The sequence below is a fragment of the Aspergillus alliaceus genome (genome assembly GCF_009176365.1).
Source record: "Aspergillus alliaceus strain CBS 536.65 unplaced genomic scaffold BDW43scaffold_103, whole genome shotgun sequence".
Lineage (NCBI taxonomy): Eukaryota > Fungi > Ascomycota > Eurotiomycetes > Eurotiales > Aspergillaceae > Aspergillus > Aspergillus alliaceus.
The window spans coordinates 1-19,598 of record NW_022474786.1 but is presented as its reverse complement, the minus strand read 5'-3'; the positions used below and the strand labels follow the sequence as shown (position 1 = coordinate 19,598).

Sequence of the window (19,598 nt, the reverse complement as noted above, 5' to 3'; positions counted from 1 at the left end):
GCGTTTGCACTGTTTGATGAAGGATACCGGTTGTTACAGGTTCAAAACTGCCCCCACTGCTATGGTTTGTGTAGTTGTGTACATCTTGTCTTGACAGGTCTTGATGATCGACAACGTCACTGAAAGAGGAAGCTGCAGGGCCAATTGACCCAAACAAACTACCTCTGCTGACTGTATAACTCCCCTTCTCTTTCCCTTAGTCCCTTATCATTCGTTCCCCCATGTATCAAGTACTGTCCTATTTCCCTAACGACTCTCCCACCAAGTTGGGAGTCTCGATCATTCTTTGCGGATTCTTCCTCTACACAGTTACCAAAATGTTTCGTTTCGGATCTAAAAATGAGTTCGCCGTGGAGGGCAGGGTATGTTATCGTATCTTTCTCTCCCACAAATAAATTACTGATCATTTCTATAATTCGTAGACCGTGGTGATCACCGGTGGTTCCGAGGGTATGGGCAAGGCTGTCGCCTGTCAGCTTGCCGCAAAGGGTGCGAATATTGTCATTGTTGCGCGCACTGTCCAGAAGCTTCAAGGAGCGCTGGATGAAATTAAGGTAAAGCTGCCATGAGTGCATACAGTACGTTTACAGATGCTTATCTTCCCTAGGCGTCTGCTGCGAATGTGAATAGGCAAAGATTCTATTACATCAGTGCCGATCTTAAGAATGCCGCGCAATGCGACCAGATCATTGAGGAGGTCATTGAGTGGAACAATGGACTGCCTCCTGACGTTGTGTGGTGCTGCGCAGGCTACTGCAATCCTGGATACTTCATTGATACTCCAGTCCAAACGCTCAGGGATCAGATGGACACGATCTATTGGACTGCTGCGAACACCGCCCATGCGACACTCAGAAAGTGGCTTGCGCCCGTTGCTCCGAGTGAGCAGAAACCGATGCCGCGGAGACATCTTGTCTTTACATGTTCTACACTGGCTTTTGTGCCGATTGCTGGGTACGGGCCTTACTCGCCCGCAAAAGCCGCACTCCGCTCTTTATCCGACACCCTTAATCAGGAGATTGAAATCTATAACGGCACGCGTCAATCGAAGTCGCGCATTGATGCTACACCTGCCGACGTTAAGATTCATACCGTCTTCCCGATGGGAATCCTCAGCCCTGGCTTTGACAATGAACAGAAGATGAAGCCCGATTTGACAAAACAACTAGAGGCTGCTGACAAGCCACAAACTCCGAAGGAGGTTGCGAGCATCGCAATTAAAGCACTGGAAAGGGGAGAATATCTAATCACCACTATGTTTGTTGGTCATGTGATGAAGGGAGCCGCCATGGGGGGCAGCCCAAGGAACTATACAATTCGCGATACGTTGACCAGCTGGCTCAGTAGCTTGGCATTCTTGCAGGTGATTCCTGATCTCCGGAAGCAGGCCTGGAATTGGGGTGCGAAGAACGGCGTCCCGTCCCCTAAATCTGAGTAAGGAGCGGTGTTTTGCTGTCCGGTGTATGGTTAGATACCCATGAGCATCCCTATTTGCTTATTCTTATATGTACCTGATACTATTAGTGTTCCTGTGTATGACTTGTCCCTGCCCTGTTTTATTAGGCTGTACCTACATTAGATCCACGCTAGCCACGTGCTTCTCTCATGTTCGCTGCCCCAAGAATGAAAGACTTTTGTTGCATAGAGTGCTACCTGGCATGTTGGGTGGAAGTAAGAGGGTCAGCTCATCTGTACAGGCGTAAATATATAATTATAGACTACACGAAACTTTTTTAATTTGTTCTATCTCTCCTCCCTAAACAAAAACAAAAGGGCACGGCTGAAACGTAAAAATAAAGTATGAATGACCGCCTTATAATTCTAGATGTTTTTAATGATCGAGGGATGATATGATGAAGTTGTGTGGTTGCACTGTCTTAGGCAACATTAGGCCAAAATTAGGGCCGACATTTCCACGCTGGCAGGTGGACCGGGGGTGTGACGTCGTTTGCTAAGGCTGCAAACGGATTCCAATTCCACCTCCATAAATTTATGTTGACCACAATGTCAGGGAATTTTCCCTTAACTGAACATATATCACATTATATTTACCTTCTATTACTCTAGTTACTCTTTTGGACACCTCTAGAATGCATGCTAAACTGAGCATATAAGGCCATAACATAAAAATTCCAATACCGTCCACCAAAAGTGCGGTCAACACACCACACACCACACTCCACACGATGGATGCGATCCTCTCACTACCAGTCCTTTCCTTATTCCTCGTCCCCACAATATCCTCCTACAGCACGAGTCTCAACCTGATCTTCTTTTACATGACATGGACGACCCTCGTGCTATCGCACCCTCCGCTCCGAGTCGAGCTCTTCGGCTCCGCAGCCGTCCGCTTGATCTTCTACCTACTCCCGTCTGTTCTTTTCTTCCTATTCGATATCCTGACTCCCTCTGCCGCGGTGGTGGTCAAGGCGCAGGGTGAATCTGGTCTCCCGGCGGGGAGTAAACGGGGCAGAGTCCGAATGAAGGATCTCAAGGTTGCAGGATGGGCCATTCTGAACATCGGGCTGAGCTTCGCCGCACAGGCAGTAATAGAAGAGGTGCGGACAGAGATATTCGGGATGCGGAGTGCACTAAGAGTATCGATGAAACTGCCGATGCCGTGGGAGATGGTGAAAGATTTACTCCGAGGGCTATTAGCACGAGAAGTGAGTTTATGTTTCTATGTATGCAGAATATAAAAACAATACAAGGAAAGAAAGAATGCGGATAAAACTAACACTTTTCATCGTCGCAATTAGATCCTAGCCTACAATATCCACCGCTTCATCCTCCACTCCCCAGACTACCAGGTCTCCCAATACCACCGAAAATGGTATCATTCGCTCCGGGCCCCGTTCCCCCTCACGGCTCACTACGACCACCCCGTCGCTTACCTCCTCTCAAACTTCATCCCGACCTACCTGCCCGCCATGTTCTTCCGCTTCCACATGCTCTCGTACCTGCTTTATCTCGCTGTTATATCGATTGAGGAAACGTTCGCCTTCTCCGGGTACTCGGTTATGCCGACGAGCTTTTTCCTGGGTGGAATTGCCCGCAGAATGGATATGCATTTGCTGAGTGGGGCGGAAGGGAATTTTGGCCCGTGGGGGATCCTCGATTGGATTTGTGGGACTACGGTGGGCGATGAGGATGAGGAGGAATTGGAAGAGGCGTTGACTGAGAAGGAGATGATTGATGAGCAGATCAGACGGGCGATCGAGGAGTCTACGAGGAAAAGGAGGGGTGAACGGTATAAGCTAAGGAGGCGGAGGAATGACTATTAGGGTTGCGATGCGAGATGCGATGTATATGGGTCCACGTTCTAGAAGGCTGGGGTATGTGCCCTAACCAATGGCGAGTGATGGGTTCTGGTTATGATTTTTTGTGTATACGGCGCTTCAGGCAAAATGGATATTAGCATATGGAATTAATGATAGTTTCGGTAATTGTCTTGGGCACATTTCAATCGCAGTCGCTTTGGAAACCTGGAACACTCACTGCCACAAAAACGTGGCGAACCGTAGATCGCTACAGATCAATATATAGACGCTTGCATCTAAAATGCCGAGGTAGTAAAATCTTAACATAAACTTGAATTCCCAATTTTAGATTGTCACCCGAACCTGGAAATTGACGGTGTATCATACTAGACATGACAGACTCCCAGCCGCACGTTAAAGGGGGAACATATAACAGCTGGAAAAGGTATTCTTCTTTTTTTCTTTTCATTTCGGCTCATTATAGATCCTGCAGATTGGCCACACAGGAGGGACTGTTCGTGAAAGAAAATAACAACCAGTTTTCCGAATTGACCGTAATCTTAAAGAATAAAGACGGAGTCCGACTCGAGTTACATATTTCATGAGCTGTTCCTCCTGCGCTGCAAGCGCTTTCCACACTGGGAATGCCAATCTGCATTCTAGCCGCCCCTCACAGAAGTCCTCCACAATAACTACCGAACCCGCGGCCGCCGCGTCACACGCTTACCACTTCATCTCGTGGGGCTTGTCACCGTTCCGGAGGCTGAAAGTGCTGGCGAGGTAGCTACCAAGGAAGTTCTCCTTCTTGACGGAGGCCAGGATGGACTGGTCGATGGCCTTCTGGTCGCTGGCACGGGCGCTGGCAACCTTCTTCTTCTGTTAAGGTATTCCGAGTTAGCATCACAAAAAGCAATCTTACCGAGTGGTCGCAGGCCCAGATTTATCAAAAAAAAAAAAAAAAAAAAAAAAAAACCAGGCTGACTGGCGCGGTTCACGTACCTCGGGCTTTTCTCCCTGCTTGAAGAAAGCCTCCTCGGTCTTCTTCTCAGCCTTCTTCTCTTTGGTGAAGTAGTCGGGAGTAGCGACCTTCTCGAGGGTCTGAGCGTCAACACCGCTGATGTCGATGCGGGTGCTAGTGGCGATCACGTAGCGGGAGTTGACACGGCGAAGGGGAACACCGTTGATCTTGAAGGGTCCGGTGACGAGGAGGACACCCTGGTCAAGGTGCTTGAGGAGAACAACACGCTTGCCACGGAAGCGACCGGCGAGGAGGATCAGGATAGTACCAGGCTGGAGGCTTTCCCGGAGCTTGGCAGGACGAATAGCCTTGCGGACCTGTTTGGACAGAAAAATAACCATATGTCAGAGCGCTTGTTCTTGTATTCCCGCAACACATGCAATTTCCGGAATGTTGAAGATAGTGCGAAAGATGCGATTTCCTTATCAACTTAGGTTCCATAGTCACTGGTCTTGTTCCAAATCACAACATGGCTCATTGACCGGCGCAATCGTCGCACTCGTTCATAAGAAACCGCATCTCCTTCACCAATCATTTCTAGCATTTTTGCATAAGGGTGTACTGACTTTCTTGACCTGCGACTCGTCATCAACGGGGTACCATTTCTGGGCCTTCTGGGCCGGCACGGTCCTCTGGCCCTTTCCAAACTGCTTCGTCTGGCCAACAGTAGAGTCCGACATATTGGCTGCTGGGGACGAAGGAGGGTGAAAAGAATGAAGGGAGGGGGGTGGTGGTGGTTGTCGACGGCGGGTGATTGTTGGAGTTGATGAGACTACTCGCGGCCTAGGCGGGAAAGTGCGAAGGGAGAGTGTGTGCGTTAGGGCTCGAGCCGAAAGACGCTAGTGCCGAATTGGGCTGAGTTTTGGGAGTCACCGCCTTGATGCCTGAGGTGTGAAAAATTCTGACTAAAGATGAACACACCTTTAGAGACTCTGGGGTGTAGCACAGAGACCAGAAGCGTAACGGAGCTTAGTTCCCTTCCAATACCCTTCTCTAAACATTGGTAACTGACGTATCTTTGCTTCAATCTGACTTCGTCGGCATTCCACGTTCCCTAACTCCCAACAGTGGACCGTCGAAACTCTCATCTCAACTCATAAACAAACAATACCTTTCATTCTCTCTCTTAATCATTATTCCTATTGACGGTGGCTTAATCTTCGATCATGTCTATAACTCCGATCATTACGTTCAAAGCAGGTATCTGTGACTTGGATGTGAGTGTCCTCTCTGAGCTCTAACTTTTGAACACCTCCCCCACGCTCATTCACTTATCTTCATTTTACTCACCGGATATGATTTGGTAGGCATCCTCCACAGTTAAGCCAAAACCTACCCCAGGTTATATCTATCTCTACTCGGAAGATGAGCTAGTACACTTTTGTTGGCGCCCTCGGTCTGCTCCCCACACGGAGCCCGAATTGGACCTGGTGATGGTCCCATCGGACGGAAGCTTCACTCCCTACAAGCCAGCCGGAAATGCAAATCCTACGAACGGTCGGATTTATGTCTTGAAGTTTTCCTCCAGCTCTCAACGGTATCTTTTCTGGCTACAGTCTAAGTCTCAACATGAGAGGGGAGATGCTAGCTGGTTCAGCCCCAGAGATCTCAAGCTTGGAGACATTATCAACACGCTACTTCAGGGTGAAGATATTGACGTGGAGCATGAAATTGCGAACCTCCCCAGAGGTCCGTCTGGTGGTGACGATGATGAGACCATGGAGGATGTTGAGGGTGTGGACCATAACCCAAACCATAACCACGGTGGCAACAGTGGAGGTGCCGGTCCGGATGCAACTGGGGGAGATATCAGGGAAGAAGGCGAGGAATCGCGGGAGGGTGGTGCCGATGGTGGAAGAGCGTAGGTACATACTTCTACCGTTTACGTTCCCAGCTTAACTCCGCTTATTTATTCTGTTTCTTTGGGATATAATGTATCCCTTTTACGAAATTCTCACACACACACTCACATATCTTTAAACGTCCCCCTTCTTTAAACGTCTGGATCTTGAATATCGGCTGACTCGCTTGTGATCTTACAGGGCAGCAGCTGATTCAGATCCCTCTTCTGTTGTGCAGAGCTTTTTGCAATCTTTACAAAGGAATTCGACCCAGTCCCAGTCCCAGGACCCTGACAGACCATTTACTACTCTGCAAGATCTTCTTCCACCGGCGACTACGCTTCCTTTCCTAGAGTCTGCGGATGATAAGACTGTTGATAATCTCTTGAGCTTTTTACCGCCTGCATTACTCCTCTTGGCACAAGATGTAGAGGACGTGTCTTCTGTTGATGACCCTGAGCTGACCGAGGCCGTCATGGCATCCCTCGACCTTTCACAAAAAAAAAATATCCTTAGAAAAGTCCTACACTCGCCTCAATTCACCCAGAGCCTTGCAAGTTTGACGGTGGCGATCAGAGATGGCGGATTACCGAGCATTAGTGAGGCCCTCAAAATCCCGGTTGCGAATGGAGGGTTTATGCGTAGAGGAGGAGTTCCGTTAGGCAGTGGTGACGCTGTTGAGGCTTTTCTCCAAGGCGTTAGGGATCATGTTAAAGACTCGGATCAGGGAAACCAGATGGAGACCGATTGAATTGAATTGGATCGGATTGGATAAATATTGAGCATGTTAAGTATGGACACTTTAAGGAGGTCCTGATGAGGAGTTAGTACCCATCGAATGTTTCTCTTTTCAAATCTAAACTATAGTAAGAGGTGCTGTCAAGAGGACGATCGAATAATAATGGTGTCTGAGATTAATAATAGTCTAGTTATCTTGCATTAGAGTTATTTTTGGGTATTGGCGGGACCACCGGTTAGGCAACGCCGTAATTTGGCCACATTTCAAGATCAGTTTTCGTTTGGTACTGTAATTATTGCTCTTGGAGGGAGAGTTCCATGACAGTTAAAAAGACCAGAGATTGATATTATAGAGTTGAAAGATTGATAAGAAGAAACAAAATAGTTTAAAAAAAAATGGAAATCACCGTTTTAGAAGGTCATACAATTGATTAGTATATATATATATATATACCTCGAAGTTTGGTTCTACGAATGGCAAAATTATGGTTGGAACGCCATAAGGCTCGGACGTTTATTTTCATAATTCGTGGTTCCAGCTGAACACTCAGTGTAGCTTAGCCAATCACAGCAGCGAAGCCGCCCCAGTCTGGCCGCTTGGGCGCAACAAGTCAAAGCCGGAGCTCCGCCGCGCATGCTGTGCAATTGGGAATCTGGAGTCGACCACTTGTCCAGTACCTGTATTAGACTTATTTCTTCTTTGTCCTGTTATGTCCGTTACGCATGTCTGGAAGACCTCTGATTGATTGGGTTTTATTATTGACGTTTCATCCAAGCCCCTGCAGCTGGTACCTTCTTTTTTAAGAAAAGAAAGTCCGTCGGCTTTCCCATAAACAGAGTCCCACCGCGCGCAGGTTTTCAGCGCAATTTAACGCTCTTATACCCACGACATATCAAACACATTTCACCACTTTAGTTCTTGCGGTCTGCGATGTCTGCGTTCGGTTAGCTGACCGATCCTGCCTACGATGGCTTCGAATAGCCATGACCGCGGCACCAATGTCGATAGTCATCCTACCGAATACTCAATTCCCTTACAAGATTTGTCTGAACCGTTATCGCATGATACAACAGGCAATGCTAGGACCAATTTACGCCCCGGGCGGTCTCTGACCAGGCGCACGAGTGACTATGAGAGGGTAGCTGTGGATTCCCCCGTTGAAGACACAACTGCGACACAAAATGCACGGGGGCGCCGAGGTTCAGATGCCGCCCCAGTCGAAAATCCAGAGGCATTTGCTCAGGCGATATCCTCGGTCGGACTCAGTTTCGACGGTCCATCAAGTGCAAGAACTTCGGTGAGATACAGCCGTGATGATGCTGGCTCCGACTTCGACGTCGTACGCTTAGATACTTTTGGACAGCAAGAAGCAGAGCATTACCTTTCACCAAACTCATTCGCCGACACCACACCATTAACGGATACCCACAACATTCAACCTATAAGTGGAGCGTCTAGCTCGCGTAGCCTTCCACAAGATGATCGAAGTAGCGCTCGAACCGTTCACTTCCCTACGGGGTCGCGCCTAGGAGATGATTTGGAGAGCGGATTCAGTGGAAGGCGTCGCGGCGGCAGTAGTGGCGCAGACAGGGCTCGCTCACTGTCACCATCGGCGTCAGGCTCCGCTTTGCAACGTGCTAGTTCGATGATGAAGTCAATGTCTCAGCGTGTCGTCAATCTGAGTAACGAGCCTGAAGTGGTTGAACAGTCGATCCTACGAGAGGAGTCACAGAAGAGCGCGCGGCTAGATGCGCCTCCTTCTCTCCCATCGCTACCGGATTATGCTCATGATGCACCATCTACTTCGTCGCTGGACAGCCAAGCAAAATGGAGAGATCATAACAACCCGTTGAGAGGGAAGGCTCTCGGAATCCTGGGCCCGAATAACCCTATTCGAGTGAGGTTGTGCGATCTGCTTGTCCAATCATTCTCAGAACTTTTCATTCTAGTAGTGATTATCATCCAGATGATCTTACTCACCATCGAGTCGGCACGTCCCGCATATACAAGGTCTGAGCGATGGGGAGCTAATCCAATGGACTATTCTTACTTTGTCATCTTTATTATTTACACCCTTGAACTTATCGCCAAGATACTGGTGTCTGGGTTCATCCTCAACCCAGCCGAATACAGTACCATAGATCGATCTCTGGGGTATAGAAAAGCATTTATGGAAAAAGGAAAGAATCTTATTACCCCACAACGACAGTTCTCTACGAGGAGGCCGTCAACTGCTCCAGAACACCCGCAAGCGTCAATCATACGGACTTTTACAGGCGGCTTGAATCAAATTGAACGGCAGATAGTTGATGACCCTCTCCAGAAACGTCGCGAGCGACTCGCTCACCGTGCTTTCCTCCGACATTCTTTCAATCGTCTTGACTTTGTGGCTGTAGTAGCCTATTGGATAGCTTTCTTCCTTGCGATAGAAGGGGTGGAGAGTCGTCAGCAGCTCTATGTTTTCCGCATGCTCAGCTGCCTTCGGCTTTTGCGTCTTCTCGCCTTGACTAATGGCACTTCTGTGAGCCGGAATTCTACTATACCTCTTAAAACAATTGCTCACATATAGATAGGTTATTCTTCGAAGCCTTAAAAAAGCAGCTCCCCTGCTGGCCCATGTTGCGTTTCTCATAGGGTTTTTCTGGCTCCTCTTTGCTATTGTGGGAATACAAAGCTTTAAATCCAGTCTCCAGAGAACTTGTCTTTGGATTGGTAAGGATGGCCAAGAAGATTTTGCTCTGAATGATGCTTCTGGTACCCTTCAGTTTTGCGGGGGTTATATCAATGAAACTACCGGCGAGAAACATCCTTGGGTTCCACGATCTGGTAACCCCAAAACTACGGCTTCAGCCAAGGGCTACCTTTGCCCTGCGGGCTCTATATGCATTGAAAATGACATGCCTTATAATGGGACTATGAACTTTGATAATATTCTCAACTCGTTGGAGCTTGTGTTCGTTATCATGAGCTCAAACACGTTCACCGACCTTCTTTACTATACAACAGACAGTGATTATCTCGCAGCTTCCCTTTTTTTCATATGCGGATTCATCATTCTAAGCCTGTGGTTGGTGAACTTGTTAGTCGCCGTGATCACACATTCTTTCCAGGTCATCAGAGAAGAGAGTAAACGGAGCGCTTTCGCTGTTCAGAAATTAGACAATGTTGAAAAGGAAAACCATGACCCTCGCAAGATGAGCACTCTCAAACGCCTTTATAGCAAGACTAAGTGGCTCTGGGTCTGTATCATTATATTTGACCTAGTTGTCCAAGCGTTGAGAAGTTCCTCCATGTCCGATGACCGAAGAGACTTTATTGACAACACGGAAACCATTGTGACGCTTGTTCTGCTTGCTGAGATTATCTTGCGTTTCGCCTCGGATTGGCGCAAATTCCACAAGAAGCGTCGTAACTGGGTTGACCTAGGGCTCGTGGTCATTACCTGTATCATCCAGCTTCCAGTTATTAGGGGTTCGGGGCGACCATATACTGTCCTCACTCTCTTCCAAATTCTGCGGGTATACCGCGTGGTGCTAGCGTTTTCGGTCACCAGGGACCTCATCACGGTCGTCTTCCGGAACACCGTTGGTTTGCTAAACCTGATAGCTTTCTTGTTTATGATCACTTTTATTGCCTCCATATTTGCAACGCAGCTATTTCGCGGTTCGATTCCTGAAGGAGACGATGTTGATACCAACTTTAACAACATATATAATTCGTTTCTTGGGATGTATATAGTACTGTCCAGCGAGAATTGGACAGACATTCTATATAACGTAACTTCATACACTTACCCCTTTCGGACTGCCTGGATTTCTGCAACTTTCATGATTTTGTGGTTCATCGTGGCAAACTTCATCGTTCTAAACATGTTCATTGCCGTCATACAAGAAAGTTTCGATGTGTCAGAAGATGAAAAACGACTCCAACAAGTACGAGCATTCTTGAAACAGAAACAGGTCAATGGGTCTTCACAAGGGAACCTCTCCCTTTCGAAAATTCTTCGGTTGGGCCGAGACTCAGACCGTTACAAGGAACCCCTGGACCATGGGCCGGCGGCACTAGAGATGCTGTTAAAAGATGCTGTTGTGCAAGAGTTCCTCGACGAGCAGCAAGCGCCTGCAGAACATCAACGGAGCGAAGGCGGACCTCAGGAGACCACAGCGACGGAGGAGACCGGCCAGCCGGGCTTGTTCTCGCGCATGTGGACTTCCGTCTCGACGTCGATCATGCGCAAAGAACCGAACCCATTTTATACCAATCTGAATAAATTTTCTCGGGCAAATGAAGAGTTGGACCCCAGGGAAATGGCTAAGGAGGTCGTGTCGGCTGCGGAACAAAGGAAGCGAGCTCAGAGGGAGTATCTCATGAGACATCCAAACTACAACAAATCTTTATTTGTCTTTGCACCAGATAACCCTATCCGGAGGCTGTGCCAACGCATTGTGGGACCTGGGCGTGGTAATCAACGCATCGAAGGCGTGGACCCTTATAAACCTGTCTGGTATGCATTCTCTGCGTTCGTCTATGCGGCCATTGTCGCTATGGTTCTCATCGCATGTATCGCCACACCAATCTATCAACTTGAGAACTACCCTTCAAATAGGCAGTGGTTCATTTACACTGATATGGGCTTCGCCATCTTGTTCACAGTCGAAGCCCTTATCAAGGTCATTGCAGATGGGTTTTACTGGACTCCAAACGCCTACTTTCGCGGCTCATGGGGCTTTATTGATGGAGTTGTGCTCATTACTCTCTGGATCAACGTTGGGAGTGCTCTTTATAAAGATTGGGCTGTCTCGCGAGCCGTTGGGGCCGTCAAAGCTCTTAGGGCGCTTAGATTACTGAATGTCAGTGATAGCGCCAAAGATACGTTCCATTCGGTTATCATTGTGGGAGGATGGAAGGTCATAGAAGCTGCTGCCGTCTCGATGAGCTTTCTGATACCATTCGCTATCTATGGTGTCAACCTTTTTGCCGGACAGATGGTTTCGTGCAATGATGGCGACGTGACAGGTAGCTTGGACTCGTGTGTTAATGAGTATGCCAGCTCGCCCTATAACTGGGATGTACTCGCACCTCGGGCCGCCTCGAATCCATTTTATGACTTTGACAATTTCGGCGACTCTCTTTTCATACTGTTCCAGATTGTCTCCCAAGAAGGATGGACAGATGTGCAGTCAAGTGCAATGAAAATCACTGGGGCCGGCATGCAGCCGCAGGATTCGGCGGCTCCGGAGAATGGGCTGTTTTTCGTTGTGTTCAACTTGCTCGGTGCTGTCTTTGTGTTGACGCTTTTCGTATCCGTCTTCATGCGGAATTACACTGAGCAAACCGGTGTCGCGTTTCTCACTGCTGAACAGCGATCTTGGCTGGAATTGAGGAAGCTTCTCCGACAGGTATCTCCTTCCAAACGCTCATTTGACAAGAAGACCCGGAAGTGGCAGCTGTGGTGCTATCGTATCGCCGTCAAAAAACATGGGCGATGGGCAAGATGCGTGACCACAATCCTTGTGCTTCATATCCTATTACTAGTTTTGGAATACTACCCGGAACCTTTCATATTTGAGTTTTGTAGAGGTAAGTCACCGAGCCAGGTATACGAGGAAGCAACTATTCATTACTGACTCGGGGTTTGTCCGTCTTCTAGACGCGTTGTTTCTCGTATTCAACTTCTTCTACGCCGCGAATCTCATTATCCGGCTTGTCGGATTAGGCTGGCATCGATTCAGTAGAAGTTCTTGGGACCTGTATTCATTACTCGTGATCCCCGGTACCATCGTGATGACAATTCTTAATTTTATATCGAATCGCCAAGTCATTGTGGAGCTGAGCAAACTGTTCCTGGTGGCTATTACCCTCTTGATCATCCCACGGAACAATCAACTTGATCAGCTTTTCAAGACAGCCGCGGCTAGCTTGACATCAATTGGTAATCTCCTCGCCACTTGGCTGGTCCTATTCCTTGTCTTCGCGATTGCGCTGAACCAAGCGTTTGGTCTTACCAAATTTGGCGAAAAGGGAAATAATAACGTCAATTTCCGAGATATCCCAAGATCGCTCATCCTGCTCTTCCGAATGAGTTGCGGCGAAGGGTGGAATGAAGTCATGGAAGATTTTGCCACGATGGAGCCGCCATTCTGTACGTCTAACGCTGGCTTGAAGGACGACTGTGGCAGCGCGGCATGGGCTCGAACGCTTTTCATTGCATGGAACATCATTAGCATGTATATTTTCGTCTCTTTGTTTGTGTCACTGATCTTCGAAAGCTTTTCATACGTGTACCAGAGAAGCAGCGGGCTCTATGCGATTAGTCGTGAAGAAATTCGCCGCTTCAAGCAAGCCTGGGCGACCTATGATCCCGAAGGGGCTGGGTATATTTCAAAAGAACAGTTCCCAAGACTACTAGGAGTAAGTTGCTTGTCTTTTCACCCCTTCATTCAAGGCTTTTCTTTTTCGTCTCCTTTAACCCCCCAGCCAAATCACTGAACGGTTCACAGGAGCTCTCGGGTGTGTTTTCGATGCGCATTTATGATGACGAATTCACAATCGGACGTATCTTAGAGGAGTGTAAAGTCGATAGGAGGGACTCGCTGCTTGCGCACCGAAGAGTGGTCGATGGGGTAGACCTTGACAAGATGGCCAAGATTTTGCGACGCATCCCGCTCGACGAGGTCCGCGAGCGACGGCAGCGGCTCAACACCTTCTATGAGGAAGTCCTGGTGTCCGCGGATCCAGTGCGCGGCATCTCATTTGACTCGTGCCTTATGATCCTTGCTCATCACAATGTGATCAATGACAGTAAAAGCTTAAAGCTCGAAGAGTTCTTGCGACGACGTGCACGGCTACAGCGCGTCGAAGAAGCCGTTCGTCGCCAGACGGTTATTGGGTTCTTCGACACTCTCTACTGGTCACGACAATTCCGACGACAAGTTGAGCGCAACAGGTCCGCTCGGATGACCGCTGTACCGCAATTCACGGTCCCAGAGATCTTTGTGGACGACGGATCCCAGGACGACCATCCACAAGAGGATGCGAAAGCGAGGGCGAGAACGCCAGACCCCGATATGGCCAGTGGGGAACCGTCATCGCAGCCCATGCTATCACCCATCTCACCTACACCAGGGGAAGCTGGCCCATCGTCGCAGCTGGGTCCTCTTCCACGAATTGACACTGCTTTGGCCGGACGGATATCGGCGGCGAATTCATCTACCGAGTGGTCCAGCATCAGTCCGTCCCTCTCGCCAAACCGTGCTCGAGCGCATACAACCTCGTCATACGGTGACGGGCCAGATCTGCATGATGAACTTTCTGTGGCTTCGGAGAATTCGCGACAGGACAGTACGATGAACGCACGGGACGTGATGCAATCGTTGGATGACTCCGCATGGGGTGAAAGTATCCGGCGTAGCTTCACTCAGCGTCGCCGACGGGATAGCTGAGATGCCGACTGGGATATGAGTCATGTTGTCATGAATTTTGCAGAGTAATGTGGACCATGTATAACGGGGGCTCCTGTTATTTTTTTTTATATTATTTTTTCTTTTCTTTTTGTGGATGTAAGACCTGTACAGATATCATATTCTATATCCACTAGACTTGGGTAATTGCATAGCGGTGGCGTGAGGGAGAAATGATTGATTCCGTTAGATTAGATGAACACAGAGGACATATGTAGTATATGATTGAGTATATATTTTCTATAATTTTTTTTCTTTGATATATGTGTCAAGGAGGACAAGAAGGAGGTGAAGTGATTTGAAGGGGAGGTGGTTTACCGGATTAGGGAATAGGATAGTCACTAAGAAGCAATAGTTCTTCCACCTTTCATCCCCCCTTTCCCTTCCCAACAGCCAACATACTGTTAACAGGTCTTTCTGTACCTTTTCTGTACCTTTTTGCCTTTCGTCTTTCTCCCTCTCACTGGGGGTAGTTAGTTAGTTATTCGGCTTGCTTGTTTTTCCCCTTTCGATCTTTCATGACGGAAACGGCAATGGGGATGACTCGCCAAGCAGACGATCATCGACCGTTTGCAGACTTGCCTTCACTTTCCCCAGAGACTACTTACTATGAGATTGATGAAATCAAAATCAGGCAGATGAAAATGATGGATCAACAATCCCATTCGCGCTGCGTTCGTCCACTACGCATGGACAATTCCTATCAATCTCTCCGCCAGCATATTTTTAATGAATTATTGACTAACTGAGCGCAGGAGTTGGCTAATTAATTACTAGTTCACGAGCTGCTTTTCTCCATCCTTGCAGGCCATTTCCGATCGATGGGTTATTAAAGATTGACTGATGATGGAAATCCTCCGATCGGCCTCGTCCTTGGTCCGTTTATAAAGGATTCTCTTATTCCTGCGCTATCCCATCCCTCGTCTCCCTCTCCTCTCCCTCTCCCTCTCCCTCTTTCTTGTCATCCTGTCTCTCCCTCGCCAGTATTTATTTGTTGATCGATTACTACGGAGTTCTCTCAGACTTGTGGTTGTTTCATCCGTCCATCAATCTCTCACGTCTATTCCTATTCATTTGTGACAAGAGTTACCGTCCCGAGCTGTCGATCTCACTATCACTCATACAGCAGTCCACCGTCCCTCGTTTTTTTTTTGGCTGCAGTGACCGAATCCTTTCGTTTTTCCATTACCGAATACTTGCGATCTTTTACCCGTTTCCACGGTTCATCAACCACAGCCTATGGTCAGATATCCCGTCTAGCGACCATTTTATTCATTCTACCTGTCACATACACGTACACAAATACGAACGCCCGTCCAAGTCAGCAACTAACTGGCCTGGATTGTTTTCTTTCTTCGAAACATCGTTGAAATCTGAGCTCCACCTCAGGTTTCCGGGTGACTGGAGCCCATCGATCACACATAGTCGATACAGCACCATCGAATTTCTACAGATCACATTTAACCACGCCATTTCCCCCGAAGACTTGATCTACTCCCACCAAAATGCGCTCCAACCTCCCCTCTACTCCCGGCCTCTCCCTTCACACCTCGTTCCAACCTCCTCATGACCGCGCATGCAGCGACGGCTATTCCTCGGCCAGCCCTCTCAGCTCCACTACTAACAGTCCCACTTCGTCGCCCACCTCTCCATTCCGCCGCTTCAACCGTGGTTACCGCCCGACCTCCGACTCCAGGTCCGACACCAGCAGTCGGAGCCAGAGCCCGTTTCGCTTGTCTTCTGTCTTCCGTCGTCCGTCCGTCGTCTTTCTCCGCCATCGTCTGTCCAAGGTCGATCTAGCCCTGAGCGAGGAACGCTCCCGATGTGACGGAGACGCCATCGAACGACAGGGTCTCGACCTCATGGAGCCCCGCCCCGTCGACCCGGTCGAGATCCCAATGGATCTGAACGCGAATATCTTCTCCTCTGTGGCGGGCGATCGGTCGTCAGCACAAAGTCAAGCGTCGCGAATGTCCCAGCCGAGGTTCGTCATGGGTGGTATATTCGAAGTGATGGAGGGGCGCGCATAACATGCTCTCCTTATTTTCTTTTTTTTCTTCTTCTCGGCTCTTTCTTCATCTTCTTGGCTCTACTCGTTGCTACCGATGGAGCGACTTGGTATATTTAATTAGCGATTCAAGGGTGGTTATCTTGCTGCATATTCGGAACAAGGTGTCTGTATAATCAACTGGGTTGATAGGTTGTTTTGGAGTTTGGGGTCAACGGTCAGCGGCGTCTACCGATTGAATATAGAAGTGATTCAGTGGTGTTATTGCGTTTAGATTCATATCCATGATGGATATACTATGGTTCTTTCACGGATGTTCAGGTTTACATTGATTGTTCTTGTGAATAAAGCGATTCTCTCCTGTAAGTTAGGATCAATCATTGAATTTTTCAATGTAATCACTAGTAGTAAGTCCAAGATCATGCAGAGTCAAATGATACTGCTGTAAAGGTACAGAGGTATCCTTCGATCACGGCTGCGGGCAACAAAACACCCACCCAAGGCCCAATATGAAAGTTGCAGTAGTATAGAATACAGTCCGGGGTAGAAGAAAAGAGAATAGCTTAGAATAGAACAGAGTATTGAGTAGTCTATCCCACCTTGCAAAGGTAAGGGAAGTCAATTATGTCGGGAAGAAGTCCTGCCTCGTCCCATAGAGTAGTGGAAATGTGCAGGGAAAGACAAAGGGTATCAGTTCGCTCATCAACGCTGAAACGGCAGGTGTTGCGCAAAACGCTCCAGATGCAAACTAGACACCTCGGATGCATTGCGTATGGTACAAAGGCCTGAGAACATGGCATAAAAGGGGGATAGAAAGTGGATATGAGAGAGAAAGACGAATGGATAAGTGTGTAAGGTGAGAGGTGGGAGGTGAATAGCCCCAAAAAAAGAACTACTTAGTGCCCTTTCGCTGATTCGGCCAGAGCTGGCCGCGACAATTGTCTTCTCCACACAGACAGGGGACGGCATTGGGGTCGACTTGTTTGCTTCGTTCTCCGCCGGGGTTATAATCAAAAGTCAATTCAGTCATGGGCGGGAGGTCCTTCAGGGCGAAGAAAGACAAGTCATAGAAACGTAAGTCACCGATTGTGTGCGTGACAGGGAACATCCGACAGTTGGGCTTGCAGGAGTGATTCATGAAGCGAGTGGCGGAACCGAACCTCTCGCCGTCCACAACATACATGTCGTCCTCCTCGACTTCGGGAGAGAAGTCAAGGCCGAAGAGATAGGAATGGCCTTTCTTCAGGGCGATCTCTTCACGAACATCTGCGTGTTTTTTGGTGATGACCTCTCCCAGATAACAGTCGATGAATTGGCCTGCTCTGATGTACTCAGGAGACCGAAGACCTGTTCTATACCGTTACTATTATGCTTTTCTGTTGAAGCATAAGGGATGGTAGAGAGCCTACCAAAGCCACGAACGCCGGTGTCGAAAATTTCCAATTTCACGGTCCGACCACGCTGGACGACCCGGTTCCAGCAGTTCTTATCGCAGGCACATAGCGCACCACATTCAGCAATCATTATCGTACGCTTCAAGATCTCGGGGGTGAGGACTAGAATATCCGGGCGATCCTTAGCTTGTTGGTAAGGAATGATGTTAATAGTGGAGCCATCCTCCCGTTCAGAACACAGGCACGTCTTAGGGTCACAGTATTCACTACACCCACAACCCCCAATGAATTCAGATGGAGCAGGTGAGACCCCCTTGCGAACCTTATAGCTATTAACGAACTCAAAGTTAGACGTGACATTGGCCAGCTTGAACCCATCACCCGGAGCAAACGTGACAGGAGGCCCCTTGATCATAGACAGCTTGCGCTCCAACGTGCGATAGAGCTGATCACGGGCCGCTGGCTTTTTCAACAAGATGGGGCCAGGTTTGGCAATGGGCAGAGGAATCGCATCACGGTTAACTTTCCTTGCTGCGGGATACATACCCTTGCGAACACGCTTCTCATGTGCATCAGTGGGGTAGTATTTTTGGGAGAGTCCTGTCTCTTCAGGACTAAAAGGCCGAGTCAAACGAGAGGGCAGCGCCCATTCTGCGGCCTCTATTTCCCTCTTTAACTGGCGAGAAGGAGAAGGGACAACCACACTGATAGGCTGTGTTGCTGGGCTGGGGCTTGGGGTACTAGGCTGGAGCTTTGTTACGCCATAGCCGTTGAGCTTACGGCTTTGATGACGCTCAGATGCCACAGATGAAGAATTTCTCTTGAGAGGGACATTTTCCAGATTTAAGTCGAGGCTCCCCTCCGACTTTCTCTTGGAAGGGACCAGAGATAGTGACGAAGATGTTCGATGAGTTAGATGGGAGAAAAATGTCGGTATGATTGAGTGAGTATTTCGGTTCCGCTATGGTGGAATTAGCTCGGGCGAAATATTTGAGGTCAATAAAAGAAGTGAAAGGAAACTGAGAGATGTAACAGAGATTCATTTGATAGTACAAGCTTGGGGTTTTTGAAGCACAGAGAATAAAAGAAAGAGAAGTCAAGATATGTAAATCTCAATCCAAGGTTGCAATTCAAAATGGCCCTTAGAAAGGAACGAACAAAGGGGAAATCGATAATAATGTGCGCCATTCTGGGTAGCTGTTGTTGGCTGAGGCATAGATTGTTGACAGTGGCAACAGGTCCCAGGTCTGCCAGGCCAGGTCTTAGAACCACTAAAAACTTACCTGGGAGCGTATCTGGTCGTCGGAGTCAGAATCCTGGGTCAAATCGATAACCATCTTGACAGGCTTGTCGAGATAGAGCTAGAAATAAAAAAAAAATTATGCAAAACCTGCGCAAGAAAAGGCCTGTCAAAAGGGAAGAGAGGCCGGGGATTTTTCAACAAAGACATGACATGGATGGACATTTGGAGACTAAAGCCCTGGAAAAGGCGCTAGTTGTAGCGCTAAGCCTATCGGGGGAGCTCTGGTGACTTAGTAATGTGGGACTTTTATATCAAAAGACTTCACTCTTTATAAAAAAGTGTAGTCTCTGTGATGACTGCTCATTCATAGATAGCTATTCCACAGTAGAAAGCTAGATATGGTAGCGTTTCCAACTGAATTCAACTATGGGGGGAGAAACACTATCATACAAGGATTTGTGTTGTGGGAAGTAGGCCTGCCTAACCACGTGACGTACAGGTCATCACAGTCTCAACTAGATATTTTTAGACAACTAAAACAAGTTTCACTAGAAAAAGAAATAAGAAATAGAAGGAATTGAAGATCAGTAGGTTTTTCTGAGATTTATTTATTGTTCTCTACCAAAGTCTTGAGG

At 48.2% G+C, this 19,598-nt stretch overlaps 7 protein-coding genes across 7 annotated transcripts; 5 read left to right on the top strand and 2 right to left on the bottom strand.

Annotated features, from left to right (window-relative positions):
- Positions 1–103: 103 nt before the first annotated feature.
- ksrA (3-dehydrosphinganine reductase) lies at positions 104–1,792 on the top strand (the record flags this gene model as incomplete). Its single annotated transcript, XM_032044017.1, has 3 exons — positions 104–362; positions 423–554; positions 608–1,792. Coding segments are annotated over exons 1-3 (1,100 nt in total), but the record flags the coding sequence as incomplete, so codon positions are not given.
- A 223-nt stretch (positions 1,793–2,015) lies between these two features.
- BDW43DRAFT_22225 (sterol desaturase family protein) lies at positions 2,016–3,480 on the top strand. The gene is made up of 2 exons (XM_032039419.1): positions 2,016–2,684; positions 2,760–3,480. Exons 1-2 carry the CDS (start codon positions 2,187–2,189, stop codon positions 3,282–3,284), a joined length of 1,023 nt encoding a protein of 340 aa, XP_031893876.1. The 5' UTR covers positions 2,016–2,186; the 3' UTR covers positions 3,285–3,480.
- A 444-nt stretch (positions 3,481–3,924) lies between these two features.
- Positions 3,925–5,105, bottom strand: BDW43DRAFT_22202 (60S ribosomal protein eL6). Its single transcript, XM_032039414.1, has 3 exons — positions 4,845–5,105; positions 4,260–4,595; positions 3,925–4,136 (listed from the first exon to the last, which is right to left on the bottom strand). The coding sequence occupies exons 1-3, from the start codon at positions 4,956–4,958 to the stop codon at positions 3,984–3,986; spliced, it is 603 nt and encodes a 200-aa protein (XP_031893875.1). The 5' UTR covers positions 4,959–5,105; the 3' UTR covers positions 3,925–3,983.
- A 140-nt stretch (positions 5,106–5,245) lies between these two features.
- On the top strand, positions 5,246–7,238 carry BDW43DRAFT_295064 (uncharacterized protein). The gene is made up of 3 exons (XM_032044016.1): positions 5,246–5,495; positions 5,586–6,139; positions 6,321–7,238. Exons 1-3 carry the CDS (start codon positions 5,445–5,447, stop codon positions 6,868–6,870), a joined length of 1,155 nt encoding a protein of 384 aa, XP_031893874.1. The 5' UTR covers positions 5,246–5,444; the 3' UTR covers positions 6,871–7,238.
- A 131-nt stretch (positions 7,239–7,369) lies between these two features.
- Positions 7,370–14,533, top strand: cch1 (calcium channel protein CCH1). Its single transcript, XM_032039405.1, has 4 exons — positions 7,370–9,379; positions 9,432–12,438; positions 12,509–13,269; positions 13,359–14,533. The coding sequence occupies exons 1-4, from the start codon at positions 7,826–7,828 to the stop codon at positions 14,298–14,300; spliced, it is 6,264 nt and encodes a 2,087-aa protein (XP_031893873.1). The 5' UTR covers positions 7,370–7,825; the 3' UTR covers positions 14,301–14,533.
- Positions 14,534–15,445: 912 nt separating this feature from the next.
- BDW43DRAFT_22148 (uncharacterized protein) lies at positions 15,446–16,688 on the top strand. Its single transcript, XM_032039404.1, has one exon. The coding sequence runs from the start codon at positions 15,824–15,826 to the stop codon at positions 16,346–16,348; it is 525 nt and encodes a 174-aa protein (XP_031893872.1). The 5' UTR covers positions 15,446–15,823; the 3' UTR covers positions 16,349–16,688.
- Positions 16,689–17,218: 530 nt separating this feature from the next.
- Positions 17,219–19,057, bottom strand: clrD (histone-lysine N-methyltransferase Clr4; the record flags this gene model as incomplete). Its single annotated transcript, XM_032048482.1, has 3 exons — positions 17,219–17,673; positions 17,736–18,681; positions 19,004–19,057. 3 exons carry the CDS (start codon positions 19,055–19,057, stop codon positions 17,219–17,221), a joined length of 1,455 nt encoding a protein of 484 aa, XP_031893871.1.
- Between the last annotated feature and the right edge of the window lie 541 nt (positions 19,058–19,598).